Source organism: Amblyraja radiata, chromosome 17 (genome assembly GCF_010909765.2).
Source record: "Amblyraja radiata isolate CabotCenter1 chromosome 17, sAmbRad1.1.pri, whole genome shotgun sequence".
In the NCBI taxonomy this organism is placed as follows: domain Eukaryota; kingdom Metazoa; phylum Chordata; class Chondrichthyes; order Rajiformes; family Rajidae; genus Amblyraja; species Amblyraja radiata.
The window spans coordinates 31,737,412-31,760,580 of record NC_045972.1 but is presented as its reverse complement, the minus strand read 5'-3'; the positions used below and the strand labels follow the sequence as shown (position 1 = coordinate 31,760,580).

Sequence of the window (23,169 nt, the reverse complement as noted above, 5' to 3'; positions counted from 1 at the left end):
TAAAACACCATTCAGTACGTTCGCCAATACATTTAATTTTGGTACATTTCTCCAGTTTACTTTCCTTTGTTTTATTTATGCAGCCAGTCGTAAAGCAAGATTGGAAGAAAACGCAAGGGGAAGTCAGGAGACTAACCTTGATTTACCATTTGTCATGGGAGAAATAGGTTCATTATTGTAGAGTCATAGAGTCTTACAGCATGGAAACAGGCCCTTCAGCCCTTCAGTTCCATCTACACCAGCCCCACCTTCCTGCGTTTGGCCGATATGCCTCTAAACATGTGCTATCCATATACCTTTCTAAATGTTTCTTAAACGTTTGATAGTATCCGTCTCAACTACCTCTTCTGGCAGCTCGTTCCATACATTTACCACCCTTTGTGTTAAAAAGTGACCTCAGGTTCCTATTAAATCTTCACCCCCTCCCCCCAAAATCCTCTGGTTGTTGATTTCCATACTCTGGGCAAGAGACTGTGTGTCTGCCCAATGTACCCCTCTCTCTAGCCTAGAATATTATAGAAGGAAGGGTGCAATGTTGCAGTAGAAAGAGGAGGATGTTGGGTTAAATGGAAAACGTTTCCATTTCAGTTTGCCCAAAGCAGGTGCATAGTGGAAGGAGAGGGCCACCTATCTCTCACTATGTTGGGGAAATCATTGTTAATAAGAGTGGCCCAAGAGGAAGGTTGGGTTAACATTCATTGTGGGCATCTGGATGTTTCCCCTCACTTGCCTCCAAAATAGAGAGACACAGGGGGGCTGGGGCAGCACTGTAAACTTCCATCAGTGCTCAGCGAGTCAGTTTTCTGTAATAAGCCTTTGACAGCAAAAACAGGCCAATCCCTAAAAGTCTATGGGGGACCTGGCGTACTGCATGAATTTACCAGATTGTATGCAAATCAAAGCATTTCACTGTACCTAGGTGCATGTGATAATAAAGTATCTTTGAATCTTGGCAATACCAATCCATTCCTTAAGTGTTGGAAACTCAATAATCACTTATTCTGATGTGTTACAAGAGCATTATGAATGGTAATCTACATTAGCCTGACATTTATGTTGCTGCAATCCCTTAAACTACAGAACTAAGACAGGGAGATTGGGTGCAGTGGTAGTGGGAGTCAAGCACCATCACTTATCCCTCCTCCAAGTCTCACATGTCTTTTTGTGCCATTCAGGAATGGGCCAGGAGAAACTAGCCCATTTAACCTGCAGGTAGACCCTTGTTGAGATGGTTTATTTTGTCTGAGCGAAGAATTTTCCAATCATCTATCATGTGTCATTAAACAGAGTCTCCCACAGTGTGAAAGGAGACCAGTCATCCTGGGCCTGCTCCATCTAGAAGCAGATGCTGGTGTTTGCGATACTTACATGAGGTTTAAAATAATAGGCTTCACATTGAGTGGCCTGATTATATAGTGCGCATGAAAATTGAGTGCAGTTAAATTGAAATGGAGAGCCTTTCAACACTGGCTGATGGAGGAAAGGTTACTAGGCAATGTGATAATTGTCCAGTGACCAAATCACAGTGAGTTTCCATCGCTCCGCCACCCTCGAGAAATAGGAGAAAAGCAAGTTCTGGTTGCCGTGACATTGGACAGCACTCAGAGACAAGGTAAAATACCTCGGAGGTTTGATAAAAAAGTGAAATGGTTAGAAATTCTTCACATTCTGTGATGCTTTAGTGCAGGAGGTGGGTAGATTGAACTTTTGTGAATAGATCATGCAAATGCAGGAAGCCTGCACAATCCTTCCAGATGCAGACGTGCTCCCTGCTTCTCTGTGCAGTTCATTAACTCTATCCTAATGTAGCTCCCTTCTACCCCACAAATACTCCTCCTTTGCTTCCGTGGGCAGAACAGACCACAAACAGGAGTCTGCTCATTAACCTTCACATTAAAAACCTTAGATTCTGGATACATTGCTCTTTGGAGAGCTAGAGATGGGAACAAGCTCCCAGTGCATTTAGTAAACACCATGCCCAGCCAGTGGAGCTACTGCCTCAGAGCTCTGGAGTCCTGGGTTCAATGCCAATCTCGGGTGCTGTCTGTGGAGTGTGCACATTGTCCCTGTGACAGTGGGGATATCAGCTGGATGAGCCAGCTTCCCCCCACCTCCCAATGCTGCTGTACATTGTCACAATGAGTAGTGAAGGATACTGAGGGGAATCTAATGGGATGATGGGCAGGATATATTACAGGGAAACTCTGTGAGATTGTATGAATTCGATGGGCTGAAGATCCTCAGTCTATGTCGTATCGAAATACGGAAATACTTCCTGAGGGATGGAATCATGGTGATGCCTTCAGTCTCTGCTTGTTCAGTGCAACCAGCGAGATGATATGTGGAGACCAGTACCTGGAGAAGTGCCTGCATCGATGAGCCTGCCATGTTGCGGCAAGATCTTTAATTGAACCTGTACCTCACTGTACTTGTACAAATGACAATAAACTCAACATGGGCCTGAACTACCCTCATGCTCCGCATCTTTACCTCCTGTGGATCCTCGGAGCCCGAGTGTGGAGCATTGCCACAAATGAAAAGTAGCCCTTCAAGCAGCAAGACCGCTGCGAGTGAGATGGGAACGAAAGGACTCCGCTAATCAGACGTGCGTGATGCAGTTTTACTTAGGGAATGAGGACACGGGTCTGGTGTGAGGATTGTCTCCTGTGTGTGAGCACACACTGTGGTTCCCCTGTGCAGTGGCAAGGTAAACCAGGGACTGGGTGAATCATGCAGGTTTTCTGCACTTGAAAGATTGATGCAGGAAAACATCGCAATCCCCCAACGCATAGTGTGAAGAATTTCCAGACACCTCACCTCAGCTGAACCTCCCACGTGTTTATTTCTGCAAGCTGGTGCCTTTGTAGCAAGAGGCTGATTTTTCACTCTTTCTCCATGGTTTAAACTAAACAGGGGGGGGGGGGGGGGGGGGGGAGTCAACAACCAGGATGCGTATGCTTGCTGTTAATGGGAAAGAAATTGTAGGAAAGGTCTTAGGGCTAACGGAATCAAGGGATATGGGTAAAAAGCAGGAACGGGGTACTGATTTTAGATGATCAGCCATGATCATATTGAATCATCTAGATTCACCAGAGTGGTGAATCTCTGGAACTCCCTGCCACAGAGGGTAGTCGAGGCCAGTTCATTGGCTATATTTAAGAGGGAGTTAGATGTGGCCCTTGTGGCTAAGGGGATCAGAGGGTATGGAGAGAAGGCAGGTACGGGATACTGAGTTGGATGATCAGCCATGATCATATTGAATGGCGGTGCAGGCTCGAAGGGCCGAATGGCCTACTCCTGCACCTAATTTCTATGTTTCTATGTTTCTATGAATGGCCGTGCTGGCTCGAAGGGCCGAATGGCCTACATCTGCACCTATTTTTGTATGTTTCTATGGTTGTGGTGAAATGTAAACCATGTGGCCTTCTCACTGGCTGACTATGATGTCTACTGTCATCAGACTCATGAATGGACCTCTCATGTGCTAAGCTTGAATTCATATTCTGTCACCTTTGAATGCATTCAGAAATGCTACCTCACCATGCATGCCTGCAAAATGGACTTTCTTCTCTTGCTTTGCTAAGTGGCTCAAATAGTAGAGCATTGGGTTAGATCCTGATCTGTGTGGAATTTGCACACTCTCCTCGTGACATAGAAACATAGAAATAGAAAGTAGGTGCGAGAGTAGACCACCAGGTCCGTCGAGCCCGCACCGCCATTCGCTCATGGCTGAACACTAAACAGACACACTTACCCACAAACAGTAGACACAAGACACAGAACACAAGACACTACCCTCCCCTTCATACCGCTATCACCCCTCTCCACCCCAAGAACCGCGTGATCTCCTGGGGGAGGCAAAAAACCGGATAAAAACCCAGGTCCAATTCGGGAAAAAAAAATCCGGGAAATTCCTCTCCGACCCCAATCCAGGCGATCGACACTTGTCCAGGAGATCACTCAGGTCTCACTATACTAACCATACCTAGGTCCATATCCCTGCCCTCTCCCCGTAGCCCCTTATCCCCTCGGCAGCTAAAAAACCATCTATTCTAGACTTAAATATATTTAACGTTTCTGCTTCCACTGCTCCCTGGGGCAGTGAATTCCATAAATTAACCACCCTCTTGGTGAAGAAGTAAACCTTCGCTGCACTGCCTCCAGGGCTAGTACATCCTTCCTTAAGTATGGACCCCAGAACTGTACACAGTATTCCAAATGTGGTCTCACTAATACTGTGTACAGCTGCAGCAAGACCTCCGTGTTTTTATACTCAATCCCCCTAGCAATAAAGGCCAAAACTCCATTGGCCTTCCTGATTGCTTGCTGCACCTGCATACTGACCTTTAGTGATTCATGTACTAATACCCCTAGATCCCTTTGCGTTGCATTACAACGCAGCTCCTCCTCATTTAGAAAATAACTTGCCCTATCATTTTTTCTCCCAAAGTGAATGACTTCACATTTATTAGTATTAAATTTCATCTGCCAAGTTGTTGCCCACTCACCTAGCTTATCTATATCCATTTGCAGACTCTTCCTATCCTCCTCATCCCCAACTTTTCCTCCCATTTTTGTATCGTCCGCAAATTTTGATATATTACACTTGGTTCCCTCCTCCAAATCATTTATATAAATTGTGAACAACTGGGGTCCCAGCACCGACCCTTGCGGAACCCCGCTAGTTACCGGTTGCCATCCCGAGTATGAACCATTTATCCCCACTCTCTGCTTCCTATTTGTCAGCCAATCCTCTACCCATGCTAATATATTACCCCCAATCCCATAATTTTTTATTTTTAGCAATAGTCTCTTATGTGGCACCTTGTCAAAAGCCTTTTGGAAGTCCAAGTATACCACATCCACCGGTTCCCCTTTATCCACCCGGGTTGTTACTTCCTCAAAGAATTCGAGCAGATTCGTTAAACAGGATTTCCCCTTCACAAAACCATGCTGGTTCTGTCCGATGAAGTCATGTTTATCCAAGTGCCCCGTTAGTGTTTCTTTAATAATTGTCTCTAACATTTTACCCACCACCGATGTTAGACTAACCGGTCTATAGTTACCCGCCTTCTGTCTACTTCCTTTTTTAAATATAGGTGTTACATTGGCCATTTTCCAATCCACTGGGACCGTTCCTGCCTCCAGGGAGTTTTTGAAAATTATCACCAATGCATCCACAATCCCCACCGCTATCTCCCTCAAGACCCTTGGATGTAATCCATCAGGCCCAGGGGATTTATCCTCCTTCAGTCTCATTAATTTCCCTAATACCACCTCCTTGGTGATCTTAATAGTATTTAGCTCCTCCATTCCTACCGCCCCCTGTTTATCCAGCGTTGGAATATTTTTTACATCCCAAAATACTGTGTGTAGGCAGGTGGATGAATCTGGGAGCAATTCATGACCATATGAAGTGAATTTAAAAAAAAGGCATTAATGAAAAGATTAGTGCTAACGGTCAGTGCAAATTTGGTGGGGTGAAGGACTGGTTTCCATGCTGTGTCTCTCTTACAAGCCTGTACATCTTTGGAGAGTGTGAGGAAACAAAGGTTCTCAGAGAAAATCCACGCAGGTCACACTGAGAACGTACAAAATCTGTACAGACAGCACCCGTAGTCAGGATCGAACCCGGGTCTCTGGCGCTGTAAGGCAGTAGCTCTACCGTTACACCACCGTGCCACCCTCTATGCCACCATTCCACCCTGAATGGAGTGGTGGAGCAGAGGGATCTCGGAGTGCAAGTACATAGATCCCCAAAAGTGGTGTTGCAAGTAGATACAGTGGTGAAGAAGGCTTATGGTTAACTGGGCTTCATCAGTCAAGGGTCTGAATATAGAAGTTAGGATGTTATGTTGCTGTAGTATATGACTATACTCCTTGGAGTGCAGGCGCTGATTGGTGATCATATGGAGGTGTATAAAATCATGAGGGGAATAGATACTGTGAATGCACAGAGTTTTTTTTCCCAGGGTTGGGGAATAAAGAACTAGAGGCTGTAGGTTGAAGGTGAGAGGAGAACTGAGTTTACTTCCATAATAAAAATAGAAAATGATGGGGAATAAATTCTCAGTAGGTCAGACAGCATCCGTGGAAAGGGAAACAGCTATTGTTTCTGATCTAGAACACCAGATGGAATTATTACGGATGGGTACCTATAGGTCAGTGTAGGCATGGTGTGCTGAATGGCCTGTTTCTATGTTGTGTAACTTGAGGACTGGTTTCCATGTCTTCTGTTCGGGAACAGTGAGCCTTTGAAATGTGCGGATTTGATAAACGGGTGACAGACCGTCTCTTAATCCTGTTTCTAACCTCTACACAGTTAATTAAATCAGTTCGACAAATCAAATAATTGGCAGACATTTGGCCAATTTCACAAAGCTCATAAGGTGTTGAGAGAAACTGCAGCCTGAGAGCTGTAGGTTTTCACCGTAATGTATTTAATATTGGCATGCTTACTGCTATTCCCACTGGAAGCACAACGGCTTTAAATATTGTATGCATTGTAAACAGAGAAGTTTAAAAGCTATCACAATGAATGTGTGCATGCGTTATTTCCATCTCTTGTCCTCAGATCCACATTGAAAAATCTATGCTTTTCTTCCTCTCATTTCTTCCTTTATGGCAATGGAGTCATATAGAGATGCACAGGGAAACGAGACCTTTAGCTCGCTGAGTCGGCACTGACCATCAACCACCCATTCACACTAATCCTCGTTAAAATCGTAGAATTCTACAGCACAGATATAGGCCCTTCAGCCCACCCTGTCTATGTCAACTGTCACGCCTCTCAACACTAATCCCATTTGCCTGCATTAGGACTGTACCCGTCTGTGCTTTTCCTATCTAAGTACCTATCCAAATATCTTTTAAAAGTTGTAATTGTATCTACTTCTACCACCTCCTCTGGCAGCTCATGCCATAAATCCACCCCTCAGAGTTTCTTTACATTTCTCCCCTCTCACCTTAAATCTGTGCCCTCTTGTTTTAACCACACACTCTCAACCATCTCAGGAAAAAATACTTTGACTGTGCATCTTAGCTGTGTTTGGAGTCATACAACACAGAAACATTCCCTTCGGCCCAACTAGCCCATATTGACCAAGATGCCCCATCTATGTTAATCCCACCTGCCCATGTTTGGCCGATATCCCTCTAAACCTTTCCAATCCATGTTCCTGTCCAAATGTTTTTTTTTTAATGTTGCTATAGTAACTGCCTCAACTACTTTCTCTGACAGCTCGTTCCACAAATCCACCACCCTCACAGTGAGAAAAAAATTGCTCCTCAGGTTCCTATTAAATCTTTCCCCTCGCACCTTAAACCTATATCCTCTGATTCATGACTCCCTTACTCTGGGTAAAAGACTGTGCATTTACCCTATCTATTCCCCTCAGGATCTTATACACCTCTGTATATCACCCCTCAGCCTCCTGCACTCGAAGGAGTAAAGGCCTAGCCTGCCCAACCTCTCCCTATAGCCGAGGACCTCAAATCCTAGCACTATCGTCGTAAAAGGATGCTCCATAATTCTATGATCCCAATGATAATAATGCTGTTTGATGTCAAGGCTAAGTTTCAGAATCCTGGCTGTTGGAGGCAGTATTCACTTGACATTTTTGTGGATTTCCAGGTAATCAGGCCTTGTCCTGATATTGCCTAGATCCTGTGGTATGCAGGCATGGACTGCTTCATTTGCTGAAGAACTGCAAATTATATTGACCATTATGCAGTCATTGGCAAACATCCCTATATCTGATCTTATGATGGAAAGGACTGTGAGATAGCTGAAAATGACTGGCCCCAGGTTGACTGGTCCTGAGGAGCTCATTCAGGAGAGTCCTGGGGATGGGATGGTTGACGTCCAACAACCACAACCACCTTCCTTTGTGAGAGGTATAATTACAAACATTGAAGTTTCCCCCCCTCAGCTTCCACTGGCATCAGTTTTCCCGTGGTTCGTTAATGTTACGCTTGGTGTAACGCTACCTTGGCAGCATGAGCAGTTACATAAACCTGAGCTTTCAGCTCTTTGGTCCATATCTGGACAAAGGCTGTGATGAGGTCTGGAACCCTCATCACAAGGTCCTGTTGAAACCCTAACTGGGCATCAGTGGGTAGGAGTAGGAATATGTTGATCTCCATTTTTGTATAAACTCAAGCCAACTCAACCTTCTGGGGCAAAGTATTGCAAAGATTCACTGGCTTTGAGTAAGGAATTCCACACTCCTAAGTGGCAACTTCCTTATTCTGAGAATGTAACCCTTGTTTCCGGACTCCTGGGCCAGGGGAAACATCCTCCGCGCATCCACCTTAACTTGCCCCCTCAGTTTATTGTTATCACAATGATGACAGCGTGATATTTTTTCTGTTGTGATATTCGTTCATTTTTCTAAACTCTGGAGAATAAATTTGCACTCATTACACAGCTGCCTCACGCCAACCGTGTAACTGTGGATATTTGAGGAAAGGATGAAGTTCACTCCGAACCAACACCGCCATAAACAGATTAAATTGCCAGTGAAACTGTATGTGCACAATGGCTGTTAATTTCGCCTGTGTGGCAACGCTTTACAGTAATAGTCATTCATTGACTTTGAAGTGCTTTGGGCTATTATTGAAAAATGTTTTGGAGTGCTCCATCAGTGCTTCCTGGGAAATAAAATGCAACCCCATACCACAGAGCTAATTCTAACGTGTAAATTAATTATTTTACTGACAATTAGATTTACATGGGACTGGACAGGTTGTGCCATTTTTTGGAAATCACCTAAATCTCCAAAATCTCTTCTTGAGTCTGAAGAATTAATTTGATTTTTGTATCTTTGAAAGTGTGCATGAAATAGTGTCTTTAAGGGATGTACACAGACAGGTACTGATATAGGCTTGGAAATTCAGTCACATCTTGCATGTGTTTTAAGCAGGGTGATTGATTACTCACCTTAAATCGATCAGAAAACAGCTCACGAGCTTCTGCAACTCCTGGCACATAATGAGACTTTCGATCACACACTTCCATGTACTTGACACTCCTATGCTGCTTGCATGAAGACAGTGGACAGTCAATGCAATCCAAGTGGATTACTCAATTGATGGCTTTTGCTATGAGATTGAATAGGGATGTGTAATTAACACTTGCGCGGGCTCAGCGGAGACATTTCTTGCACCTGTGCTTTTAATGACATGGTCAAGTACGTGCAGGTTTAATGGAGACTCAGCTGAGCCCAAGACTGTTGGTTGACTGCTGCAACATTATTAATTCCGCATATTATGGATATTTTAATAGAAGTCCCTTTGAGATTTCAGTATAAGCAGGGATAGGATTGCAGTGGCTAAAGCAAGGCTGATGTGACAAAGGATAAAGCTGCAGAAGGGGTATGACAAAGAGATTCTGCCCTCAGGAATCTTTTTTAGGGATACATTGTGGAAACATGCCCTTCGACCCACCATGTCACCCGTACACTAGTTCTATGTTATCCCACTTTCGCATCCTACGCACTAGGGGTAAATTATAGAAGCCAATTAACCTACAAACCTGCACGTCTTCGGAATTTGGGAGGAAAGCGGAACATTCGATGAAAAACTCACGCGGTCACAGGGAGAATGTACAAACTCCGCCGAGACAGTACCTGTAGTCAGGATTGAATCTGGGTCTCTGGTGCTTGAGGCAGCAGCTCTACCGCTGCCACCTGCAGTTGTTGGAGGACCAACGGATTTGGGTGTTCGGGATTCTAAGTCGTCGATGTCACCTTTTTCCCCCACCTGTGTCAATGCCACCTTGCATGCAGGTGAAGGTTACACCTGTGCTAAGCCTACTGGTTCCCAGATCATTGGATGATCAGCTGACACGACCCAATATGCCAATTGGCAACTCGTCACTGGACGTCACCTTGGTTGTCCCCCCTAGGAGAGGGGAACTCGTTTCCTTCCTCTTTGGGAAGTAACCAGCCTTCTGGCTAATTGGATTTGGCCAGATGGTGGGCTCCTGGAAGTTTCAGGCAATGTTGATGCCATACTGCCCCAGAGATCTGGGTTCAATCCTGACTATGGGTGCTTGTTTGTATGGAATTTGTACGTTCTCCCCGTGACCTGCGTGGGTTTTCTCCAGGATTTCTGGCTTCACAGCAAACTCCAAAGACGTACAGGTTTGTAACTTAATTGGCTTGCTATAATTGTAAATTGTCCCTAGTGTGTGTAGGATAGTGTAACTGTACGGGGGTCACTGGTCGGCATGGACTCGGTGGGCTGAAGGGCTTGTTTCCGTGTTGTATCTAAACTAAACTAAACTAACTAGCGATAAACTGACACATGTGGCTTTCAAGAGCTCTTCTGTGAATTACAAAGTTTAATCCTCTCTTGGTAGTGGAAGAACAACAAGAGTTCTCAGGATCAATGCAAGAGCCTGGATAGGTTGAATGATGTCCACATTCAGGGGCAGTGTGCCGAGTCCAGAGAATTACAGCAGCTGCACTGTGTACAGATACTTCTGGGAAGGACATGAGCCTATCCGCCTTGTCCGTAGCTCCTTACTCCAATCCACATTCCTGATTCCATTGGAACACAATTACAATTGTTGCCATAAGGCAATGCAGTGTATAACAAAGAGTGCTATCGAGGTCAGGTGATGTATTGAAGGGAGAAATGGTCACTCTTTATTTCATCTGCTACCTCATAAGTTCATAAGGGATAGGAGTAGAATTAGGCCATTCAGCCCATCAAGTCTATTCCACCATCCAATCATGGCCGATCTCTCTCTCCCTCCTAACCACATTCTCCTGCCTTCTCCCCGTAACCCCTGACACCTGTACTAATCAAAAATCTATCTATCTCTGCCTTAAAAATATCCATTGACCTGCCCCCCACAGCCTTCTGTGGCAAAGAATTCCACTGATTCATCACCCTGCTTTCCACGGAACCTGCAGAGTGTCTTTGACCCCCTCCACCAATTCCATAATCCTCCCGCTCACCACCCCTCCTCAATTTGAGCAAATTAACCTCCCATGCCCTGTTGACCATCAATCCACAACTAACCTTGCTGTTGCAAAGAAACTCCACTCCTTGTTAGGAATTTACAGTCTGGTTCACATACATATCACTATATTCCTGGTACATCATTGGTGCAGCATCCTGGATTCATGCAGGCTCGAAAATGTCATTACTTGATCCATTTAATCTCACCCTATCATTGATATTCTGTGTTCTATCCATTCCAACCCCATCTCCTCTGCAACCGTTTTTTCTCTTTCCCAGTTCAGACAAAGGGTCTCTGACCTGAAACGTGGACAGATCCCACCTGACCTACTGGGTGCTTCCAGCATCTTCGCTTTTTATTTCTGATTTACGGGGCTGAAACCGAGTTGCAAGATGCCTTCTCCACATTCACTGTGCACTCCAACCGCTCACCACCTGTTCAGTCTTTGTGTTGCAATTTATAATGCAGGCTGTCAAATCTCTTAAAAATTACCATGAATCTAAAAGACTTTTCTGCCTCAATACAAATGCACTATTAATATTTTATATATTAGTATGTCGGTGTTTACAAAATACTACAAAACAGCATGCAGATGTCTGAGTCTGTTTGCCTGATACATTAGGTCTGTTTAGCTGTCAAGGGCATGGTGCAAATGGCTCCAAGAGACACGGATGATAGGATAGTGCTAGGTGAGGGGTAGAGGTGGGATCACAGGCTACACAATCAATGGTAAGAGCCTATAGCATACTGAGGAACAAAGGGAATGGTGTATAAGTCCAAAGGTCCCTAAAGATGTCAGTACAGGTAGATGAGATGGTGAAGTAAGTATATGGGAAACTTGCTTTTATTACAATATAAGAGCAGGGATTTTATTGCACAACTTTATGAAACATTACTTAGGCCACAGCTGGAGTACTGTGTGCTATTCAGGCTGCAACACCATAGGAAGGACATTGTTGGACCAGGAAGGATGTAGATGGGATTCACTAGGAAGTTGTCTGCGATGGAGCATTTCAGTTATTAGGAGAGACAGGTTAGAAGCATAGAAAATAGGTGCAGGAGTAGGCCTTTCAGCCCTTCGAGCCATTCGAGTACCGCACATCAAACAATATGATCATGGCTGATCATCCAAAATCAGTACCCTATTCCTGCTTTCTCCCCATATCCCTTGATTCCGTTAGCCCTAAGAGCTATATCTAACTCTCTCTTGAATACATCTTGAATAGGATAGACTGCGTTTGTTTTTCTTGGTGGGGAAGAAACCGGTAGAGGTGTACAAATTGTGTGGAGAGTAGAAAAGGGAAGATCGTGAGAAACTGTTCTCATTAACAGAACTGTCAAAAACGGAGGGCATAACTTCAGAGAAACGGCAAGGAGAGGAAGAATTGTTTCACGTTGAGGATGGTTCGAATCTCGTTTGTGACACCTGAGAATGCAGTGGAGAGAGGTAGCCTGACAATGAACGAATTAATTAATTAATTAATTAATTAATAAGTTTATTGGCCAAGTATTCACATACAAGGAATTTGCCTTGGTGCTCCGCCCGCAAGTGACAACATGACATACAGCGACAGTTAGGAATGGCACATAAAACATGAAACATTAATAATAAAACATTATCGATTAATGACAATATTTAGGAAGTATCTGGACCAACAGTTGAATTGCCAAAGCTGTGGGTCAAGTGCTGGTAATGGGATTTGTTTAGATTAGTATAGATGCATTATTGATGGTCAGCATGGACATGCATGTTCGAAGGGCCTGGCTCTGTGTTGTATGACCCTATTGTTACCCAGCAGTAAACTGTGGTTACTATCAGCTCTTCATTTGCAGAATGTTGGCATCCCATGGTTACAAATGATTAACAAAGTTAGTGGGTGTTGTGAGTGGGTAAGAGCCTATAGAGTACTGAGGAAAGGGTACAGTCTGTAGTGCAAATGTTAAATCATCCAGCGTGGAATCTTGAGGCTCAGACTACCAAAAATCAAATTCTCCAATGAATGCTGTAGATTTTGCATTCATTTAATAATAACAACATCAATTTGTCTTCATGATGATGATCTAAAGTGCAATAGATTGCAAACACCTATTTATTTATTTATTTATTTATTTATGCAATGCCCATGTCATTGTGGGGGAATTCAATCTTGCTCACCCTGACTTGTTAAATGCCCCCAACAAGTCACCCCATTATAAGTTGCCCACTCCCCCTTCTCAAGGTGGCCAGTTAATGGTAGTCTTGTAAGAGAGAGGGGAGAATCGGAGGAGGATGTGTTCAGAGTTGAACATTTTTATTATGCACGGATTTCGTAGAGAATTTCAAATATGAGGCAGAGTGTTAGCCTAAACAGACTTTTACCCCCACTTACACCACACTACACTGAACCTCTGTAAGGGGGGGGGGGGGTGGGGGGGAGATTGTACATCAGCGTTCTCTTTTTTATTTTTGATCCAGCTTTTTCTCTCGTTAAAGTTTGACTATTCGGGAACCAGTCCTTGACTGCCGTGGCAAAAGACACAAAAGACCAACTTGTGCAGCTGAACTGTGACAAAGGAACAGAAAGTGAGATTGGTTTTGGATGAGCCCCAAAGGGAAAATGAGCCAGTCTGTGAGGAAGTCAATAAATGTCCTTCTGTGAATAGACTTAGTGTGTTCGGAGTAGTTGCAGCTCTCAGCTCTGTGTGGGCCTGACAGCATTATTTTAAATTAAACTCTGCTCTATTACGGCAGCACTCAATAAACACTGGAAACAGGGAGGATGCTTCACAGCTGCTCCAAGCCCTTTCATTTCCCATTTTGATTTATCATTTGTTTTTATTCTCAAATACATTCTCTTAATTATCCCTCAACAGTGAGAGGGTACTGTGTACACATGTATGCACATTATGCATGTACATGTATATGTGTGCAAATGTGCTTGTGTGTGTGCCTGCTCGTGTGCGCAAGAAGTCCTTAGGGGTGCAGACGTTATGGAGCAGTCAGATTTATCATTTTGTTTTTTATTCCTTTCCGCTTTCCTCCTGAGGCAGGGAATCTGTGCCGACTAATACTCAATCACATTCCCCCCCCATACATCCAGACTTTGCCCAAGCGTCCTCATTTTTCCAGCTGACATTTGGAAATGAGTTGTAACTAGACAGCCAAATATCAGCTGACCTGATCCTCTCAGGCTGGATCAGTCTGCATTGTTTTGTCCCGACTTTCTTTTTGAGTTCTAACTAGGTCACCTCTGCATTGTGACCACGGTTTCTCTCACCTACCATCATCTTACAAGCCAATTAGAAAACAAATAGCCTATTTCTTACCCAAACAAATTATTGCTATCTAGACAGTATTTCCCAATATTGAAATTTCCCTAACTAATGTGCAATCAGAGTTTTTTTCACCATCTTCAATCGACCTGATGTCCGTCCTTGAGATTTGAAGACAAACCAGGAGAACTAGCCACGTTCTTGGTAGTCACGTATCAGATGAGGAGCTGGATCTGGCTGATTTCACCTGCACTCCCACATCATACACAGCCCCAGTGGTTAATTGTCGATCCTTCACCAAGGTTCCAGCTTGCAACTGAGCAAATCTGGCCACTGCTTATCGGTGTTCTAAACGGCATTTTAATCCATTTCTGTCGGGCTCAGTTGAAGAATGATTCATGGGCTGTTTAACTTGATGGATCGGATGGAGAGATAGCCAGGATGGGCTAACACCTGGCAAATGGGGTCTAATGGGAAGTATGGTCATGCACTTCAGTTAGAGGAATAAAGGGTGGATTATTCCTAAATGAGAGAAGCAAGTGAGTGAAGTTTGAAGGGATCTAGATGTTCTCGTGCGTGAATCATAGTAGATGGGTCTAACAAGTTCTTAAGAAGGCCACAACGTATAGGCCCTTATTGCATGTGGGGTTGGAGTTCAACAACAGGGAGCTTTTGTTCCAGTTGTACGGTGTTACTGGTGAAGCCACACCTGGAATACTACACACAATATATTGGTCCCCTTACATAAAATATGATATAGTAGCATCGGAGACAGTCCAGAGATTCACCAGACATCCTGGGATGTCCTGCCAAGAGAGGCTAGGTAGTTTAGGTATGTATTTAATGGAGATTAGTGTAATCACAAAGATTTGGATTGTTTGATTAAATGAACACATACTGTACAATCCAGTGATGTTCTGAATGTGATTTTAATTGCCGTTTTTCAGACTTAATAAAGGTTCTCAACTGTGTTTCATTGCCTCAGTCTATTTTCTCTCTTTTTTTGATAGTGCAAATGTTTATCCACTTTCCTTTTGAAAGCTCTTTGTGGATTTAGCTGCTTCAATTTTATGACTTCAAACCTTGGTATGAAAATAATTCCAAACCGCTCCCATTGATTTTGTTAATGGTCTTGAACTTTAAGCTAATGTCTGACTGTCAAGCTGTTCCAGTTTTACCTCAGATTCATCACGTCAGATTTGCTCATATATCGGTAGATTTCTGCCATGGTCAATTAATGGTTTTTGCTCCAAAAGAAAGGAGTCTAATTTCTCCTCATAACAAACACTTACTTCTCAACCTGCGTTATCATCTTAATCAATCTATTTCTCAACCTTCCATGATATTCTTAAATCAAACACTCAAAACCCCCCTAGTTATAATCTAATTTACAGTTGTTATCTTTTTAATGTTTCCTTACAATATAGAAATACACCATTCAGCCCATTGAGTCTGTACTAGCTCTCTGAGTTCCCTTCAATCCCATTTCCCCATTGATTTCCTTGTAATCTATTCTCTCCTACATTTGCATCAATCTCCACTGATTCTCCAGTCACCCATCCACAATTCACCATGGCCAATTAACCCATCAAGCTGCCCTTCTTTGGGAAATTGGAGCACCCAGAGGAAGCCCACGTCACAGAAACAAAGTGAAAACTCAACACAGAGGGCATCAGAGGTCAGAATCGAACCTGGGTTGTTAGAGCTGTGAGGTGGCAACATTGTCTACTGAGCCACTACACCACTGGAAATTTAGCACAAACTGCTCGAATCTTCATCATTAAAGTATTGTGTCACTTATGTTTTTAAAATAGCTCCATGGTGTATTATTGAGACATTCTCTCAATGATCTGAAAAATATTTTGTTCTTATCCAACAACATCAGAGCACAGGGCTTTGATCATTGCAGTTTTCTAGCTGCATGTTAGCTTCTGAGTTTGCCTTCCTAATGACAATCATTATACTGTGAATGTAGTTTATTGATTGAGGGTACAGTATGAATGAGAGTCATTTGTTCAGATTATTCTGCCAGGTTGTCGATATGTCCAGAGATTCATGATACTTAATTTATTTTTTGTAGGAGTCAATAATCAAGCGTGTTTAATTATCATATGCACTCGGAACAGAACAATGAAATTCATATAATATGAAATTACAATATGAAATGATATACAATATGAAATGTCATGAAATATCGGACCACCAGTATACAAAATAATCTCCTGTTTAGTTGCAAATTTGATTCCAGAGAATTTGTGGCGTTGTTGAGATTGATGAAGATTGCCTAAAGTTACATGATGCATTTCGTTGTCTCTGTACTGTACACGGACAATGACAATTAAAGTTGAATCTGAATCTGAATCTGAATCTGACAACCTGATGCAGATCAGTTGGAGAATTAAACAGAGCAATGGGAGGTGGAATTAATCACGGTAAACATGAGGTGATGCATTTTGAGAAGTCAAGTAGGGGTAGGAGATAACTACTAAATGGTGCGGCACCACGAAATGTTCATAAACAAGAGTAACCTTGGGGTTCAAGTCCAGAGCCCCCTCAAAGTGGCGACACAAATGGGTAGGGTGAAGAAGATACATGGCATGCTTGGCTTCATTAGCATCAAATATAGGAATTTGTGACATTATGTTGCAAATTTACAAAATAATGGTTAAACCACACGTGGAGCATTGTGTGCAGTTCTGGTCTCTAGAACAAAGGAAGCTGAGGATATAAGATTACATGGTTATGGGAGGCACAGATAGGATAGATAGCCAGAAATGTGTTTCTGATGGTTGAGATCTCAAAAACATAATTTTAATGTGAAAGGTTTAAAGGGGGTCTATCTCAGGCTTTTACACAGAGAGTGATTGATATCTTTGACTTGCTGCTATATTTAAGATGCATTTAGATGGACATGAACAGGCATGTCGTAGATGGATATGGTCCAAATGCAGACAAATGGAATTAATGTAGACGGGCAAGTCATTCATGACAGAATAATCACCATTTTGAAGAGACGGGAAGGAATAGGAAAATGGAGCCATGGAGTTATTCTTGAGGGTAACAGGTCTCTTGGCCCATGATGTCCATGCCAACAATCAAGCACCCAATTAGGTTTTCCAACCTTATTCTCTCTGCATACCGATCAACTCACCCCAAATTCTCCCACTCACCTATCCCCTTGAGGTCTGTTTATGGTGGTCAATTAACCTTTAACTTTGGAATGTGGGCAAAAACCGGAGCACCCGGGGAATTCAACATATTCACACAGAGAACTTGCAAACTCTACACAGGCTGAAGGTCAGGATTGAACCCAGGTTGCTGGTGCATTGAGGTATCAGGTCTACTAGTTGCACCACTCTACATTTGAAATAAGGGATGCAAAATATCATGCCGGAGAAGGCTCCCACCCCAAGGAGTGAAGTGACATTTGGTAAATATTAAGCTTTAGAAGAAATGATCAAATAAATGTCGGAACACAAAACATGATGCAGTAAAAATAGGTAGACACAAAATGCTGGAGTAACTCAGAATGTTGTCTATCTCTGATACAATGTAGACTACATTCTATTTCTGTCCCACCCACTCCCCTGACATCAGTCTGACGAAGGGTCACGACCCGAAAAGTCACCCATTCCTTCTTTCCAGAGATGCTGCCTGTCCCGCTGAGTTATTCCAGCATTTTGTGTCTACCTTCGATTTAAACCAGCATCTGCTGTTCTTTCCTACACAGTAAAAATAGAAGATAGTATTTGTCCTGTACCTTTTGCATACTAGGTATGCCCCAATGTACTTTACGGAAAATGTAATGATCTTGAAGTGTGGTTACTGTTTTGCTGAGATGTAGCAACTAGTTTGTGGAAGGTCCCAACATTGGATGAGCATGGCCGTAGGATTCAAGGAAATATACGGCACATGTTAATTCTTATATTGTTGTGTAATTTGTTTCATTAACCATGGTTCGGGAACATTCACCATGACTAACAGGGAAAACCCTTTCTTGCTCTTTAAATAGTGTGGAGGGATTCTGAGTACACAGACAGGGCTTCAGATTAGTAACTGTCTGACGCTGCAGCACTCCCTTGGCACATGAGATGTCAGTTTAAATAATATTCACTTTAGATTACCGATTCCTGTGGGACAGCATCGGTACAACACATAGATCTATAGCAATGTTACCTCACAGTTTAAGAAACTGCTTTGGAGATGTGTTTCTATTCAGTTCTTTATCTCGAATTGAGATGACAGTGGATGTAATGTTAGGAGAGGACATCCCACATTTAGAGGTGTAAGATGGAGCATTCCTGGCCTCTTGCCATCCCGTGACCTTTGGCGAGAGAATTCTAATTACTGGTGTACTCCATCATGTAAAGACAACCTTTAATTTCCCTCCCAGAATGGCAGAGGAGAATGAGACTGCACCGTCGATCTTTCTTCAACAACACTTGCGCTCAGTTTAGTGTTTTTTGTTTAGTTTAGTTTAGTTTAGAGATACAGCGCGGAAACAGGCCCTTCGGCCCACTGAGTCCGCGCCGACTGCCCGCTCATTAACACTACCCTACACGCATTAGAGACTATTTACAATTATACCAAGGTAATTAGCCTACAAACCTGTATGCCTTTGGAGTGTGGGAGGAAACCAGGGCGCCCAGAGAAAACCCACGCAGGTCACGGGGAGATCGTACAAACTGTACAGACGTCAGGATTGAACCCGGTCTCTGGCGCTGCAAGGCAGCGACCTTACCGCTGCGTTACTGTGCCGCTCACGTGTGTTAGTTTGCATTCTGCTCGTTTTGTGATTGACGTTGTTTTCTCCATCTTTCTCTTCCCACAGACTGCTTCCCCCCACGTATCCGCCTCCAGCCAGGGGGCAGAGATGCCCTGGACTGGCGGCAACTCTATCGTCTTCAATGTCACTCTGCAATCAGCTGGCGGGACCTGCGGCTTGAGCAGGGTGAGTCCAACCTCTTCCAATGTTGTCTTCTTCGCTTTGTCTCCACCCGCTTTCTTCCTGGTCTCCCTCCTCAAGGCAGACATTGCCCTACCCACTGAGGTGGTCAACCCACATCTCATGTCCCAGCTTAGAGATCAGATCCACCCAAAGTTGTTCCTGCAGTTGATTGGGTTTGCATCCAACTCAACCAAATGTGCTAATAATTTTGACGGACCCGTAACCTCCACCTCCCCTTCACCTTCCCCTGAAGCTGGGAGGTGATTCTATGGCAGAGAGAAAGAGAAATCCAAGTAATATTTCTCCCTCCCTCCCCATGTGATATTGAGGATAATTGAGGCATGCAATATTATCCTCGCTGAAAGTAACTGAGTGTGTGAAGGCGCATAGGCTGTGGCCTTCAAAGTCTGTATGAGGTGGAATCACAGTCCATTCAATCTTTAGTCATCTTCCCTGCTACATGATCTTCTACTCAGGAAGATTGGAAACATTGAAAGTTACAGAGTTCATTAATAACAGAGGGTGCTTACTCATGTCGCTCAGATCCTTCAAGCAAGTGGAGACTTTCATAAAATGACACTGGTTTTATTTCTGTGCCTTCCTTGTGTATCTTTCTGTGTTAGCCCTGCAGAGGTGTTGACGTAAGCTGATGTTCTGGCCAATATGTGCCTCTGCTCTGAGCAGATTCCCATAATACAAACTAATGAAACACATTTGCCTCAGTGCGTTCAATTATCAGCATGGTACAGTACATTTTTAGATATAATAATTAATTCATGACATTCAGGGTTATTATTATCCTTACTTTTGTAAAAGTGGCAGTTAAATTGACTTATTTTATCCCTGCCTCAGACATTAGCCTTTTTGCTCTTCCCTCTCAGCTCTCCTCTCCTCGCTCTGCCTTCCCCTCACCTGTCTGCTTTCCTTTCCTATCCTTGCTTCCTCTCAAAGATACACACAAAATGCTGGAGTCACTCAGTGGGACATGCACTGTCATTTGGGGATGAGACCCTTCATCAGTCTGATCAGTCTGAAGAAGGGTCTCGACCCGAAACGTCACCTATTCCTTCTCTCCAGAGATGCTGCCTGTCCCGCTGAGTTACTCCAGCATTTGGTGTCTATCTTCGATCTGCAGTTCTTTCCTACACATCTTCCTTCCTCTCATCTCTCTGCATCCTTTTGTCTGCCTTCCTCCACTCTACACGATCACAGGAAAATAGGAGCAGGAGTAGGTCACCAGTCCCATCAAGCCTCCCACACCGTTCAATGTGATCGTGGCTGATCAATGCTTACCTCAACTCTTCTGTTCCATTTCCCTCATAGCCCTCAATTCCTCAATCATTCAAATATATGCAATGATCCTGGTGGCGCTACAACCCTCGCAGGAAGTGCTCACAACAATCTCTCTCTGAACACTAAAAAGACAAAGGAGATCATCACTGATTTCAGGCGACATAGAGCGGAGCTCAGGCCACTGGAGATAGGGGGCGAGGAGGTGGAGAGGGTGCCTAGTTTTACATTTCTGGGGATCAACATCAGTGAGGATCTTAAATGGTCTGTGAACTCTGCTGTGGTTGTAAAAAAGGCGCAACAGAGACTTTACTTCCTCAGAACACTGAGGAAGGCCCATCTGTCTGCTAAACTGCTGGAGTCTTTCTACCGCTGTTCGGTAGAAAGCAGACTGACTTACTGCATAACTGCCTGGTTTGGGAACTGTTCAGCAGCTGACAGAGCAGCTCTCCAGAGGGTGATAAAAACTGGACTCCCCCTGCCCCCTCTGGAGGACATTTACCACTCCAGATGCCGCAGCAGGACCTGTAATATCGTGAAAGACATTACACATCCTTGTCACCACCTTTTCACACTGCTGCCCTCAGGAAAAAGGTACAGGTCGCTAAAGTCACGCACTGCCAGACTCAAGAACAGCTTTTACCCATCAGCAATCTTGGAACTGAACTCTGTCTCGGGAGCGGGTTATGGGGATGGAGGGGGGGTGGGAGACAGTGTTAATTTATGTAAATGTGAATCCATGGGTGGGTTTGGGGAGGGAGGGAGTGTAAAAAGTATGAGTATGTGAATGTTTGAAGTTCTTTTAAATGGAGAGACACAGTAATCTCGTTGTATGTGACACATGCAATGACAATAAAGCATTCTGATTCTGATTCTGAACCCTCAGGGGCAAGAGAAATCCAGAAATTCACTTATTTTATTAGGTAAGGGGCCAAATTCAATAAATGCTAAAACACTTTCTACAAAGCTTGGATACACCAGGGACTATACAGATGCTGAAATCTGGACCACAAAACAAACTGCTGGAGGATCTCAGTTGGTCGAGCAATATCTGTGGAGGTAAAGGAACAGTTGTTTTAATTCGAGACCCAGTATTAGGACGGAGAATGTAAGGGATGAAAGTGGATAGTATATAGATAGATACAGAGGATAGTTGATGATAGGTGAAAACAGATAAGGGAAGGATGATGGATATATGGAAACAGGTGGGGGTAGGGATGTGAAATGTGAATAAAGGGAGTAGGGAGGGGATAGGGAAGGTGAACAAAGGGAATATATATAGGTAGGTAGACAAAAGTGCTGGAGATACTCAGCGGGTGCAGCAGCATCGATGGAGCGAAGGAAATAGGCAATGTTTCGGGCCAAAACCCTTCTTCAGACTGATGGTATGTGGTAGGTAGGTATGTGGGTGATGGACAGATGGAACCAGGTGGAAGAGGATGATGAGTCAAGGGTGGAAGGGATGGAAAACGTGAAGAAAGGCAGAGAGGTTCTGGGTGGGTTGGTGAGAGTGAGTAAGGAATACAAGGGGTTTGGGGTACCTTTAATTGGAGAAAAATAATGGTTTTATCATTGGGCTGTAGGTGACACAAGGAAATTATGAGATGCTGCTCTTATAGTTTGTGTTTGGCCTCAGCATGGCAGGGGAGAAGGCTACGGATGGACAAGTTGGCGTGGGAGTGGGACGGGAAGAAGAAGTGACAGCCTAGTCTAGCCTCGGTCTTGATCTTGTAGAGGAAGTTTCATTGTATTACAATAGATGGGTTTAGAGGAGGTCCATGTGAATGTCTGCCTCACCTGAAAGGGCTGTTTAGGTACCTACATGGTGTCGAGGGAGGAGGTGTAGGAACAAGTGTTGCACCTCCTACAGTTGCAGAGGGAAGTGCCAGGGGGGCATGGAGGACTGGACGGGAGGGGTTGCGTGAAATGCAGCATCACAATGAGAATATTCCCTGCAGAGAGGGGAAGATGAGGCTGGTGGTGAGTTCACTGCAGCTGGCCAACATGACAACGAATGAAGTACTGGATACGGGTGAAAGATGTGGATCAGGAAAAGCAATCTCTATCCTGCCAGGATGGAGGGTGGTTGAGAGCAGGCATTCAGGAGATGGAAGAGATGCAGATGAGGGCTCCATCAACACTTCCTGAAGTAGGAGGAGATTTCAGAAGTCTGAAAGTCGAAAGCCTCAACGAGAACCTTTACAGGGAGGAGACAGATAAAATAAGAGAAGGGGGCGGTGTCCCTACATGGGCGGGATGGGAGGAGGTAGCTGGCGACCTCATTTTCCTCCAATACCTTGGGCTCTTACGTATGCACCAGTTCTTATGTGGCACCATATCAAAAGCATTTTTATGTAACCACAGTACATCTATAGCTTCCCCTTCTATCAACAAATCCTGTTATATTCTCAAAGAATTTGAGAAAATTTGTCAAGCATGACTTACAAATATAATTCATATAACCATGTTAATCAGCTTTGATTATATTCAACGTTCCTGAATCATTAGTTTCCTTCTCTTTGCTTATTGACACCAGCATCTTGCTAACTGAATGATAACTCACTGGCTCACAGTTCCCTGCCTTTAATCTTCCTTTTTGAAACAGGGAGTCAATCTTCTGGTACCCAGAATTTAGTTTGGAGTTGTAAATCTCTCATATTGTGGCCGCTACCTCCCCGACCTTTAACCGCAAGATTTCTTCTTAATA

General features: G+C 43.8%; 1 protein-coding gene across 5 annotated transcripts in view; it reads left to right on the top strand.

The window, feature by feature from the left end:
* LOC116982681 (RNA-binding Raly-like protein) overlaps positions 1 to 23,169 on the top strand; it is a 730,325-nt gene that overhangs the window by 416,484 nt on the left and 290,672 nt on the right. For all 5 annotated transcript variants that reach the window (XM_033036033.1, XM_033036031.1, XM_033036034.1 and 2 more), the window contains one exon: positions 19,056 to 19,175. In XM_033036033.1, the coding sequence (XP_032891924.1) occupies positions 19,056 to 19,175 (120 nt within the window). The remainder of the gene's footprint in view (positions 1 to 19,055; positions 19,176 to 23,169) is intronic.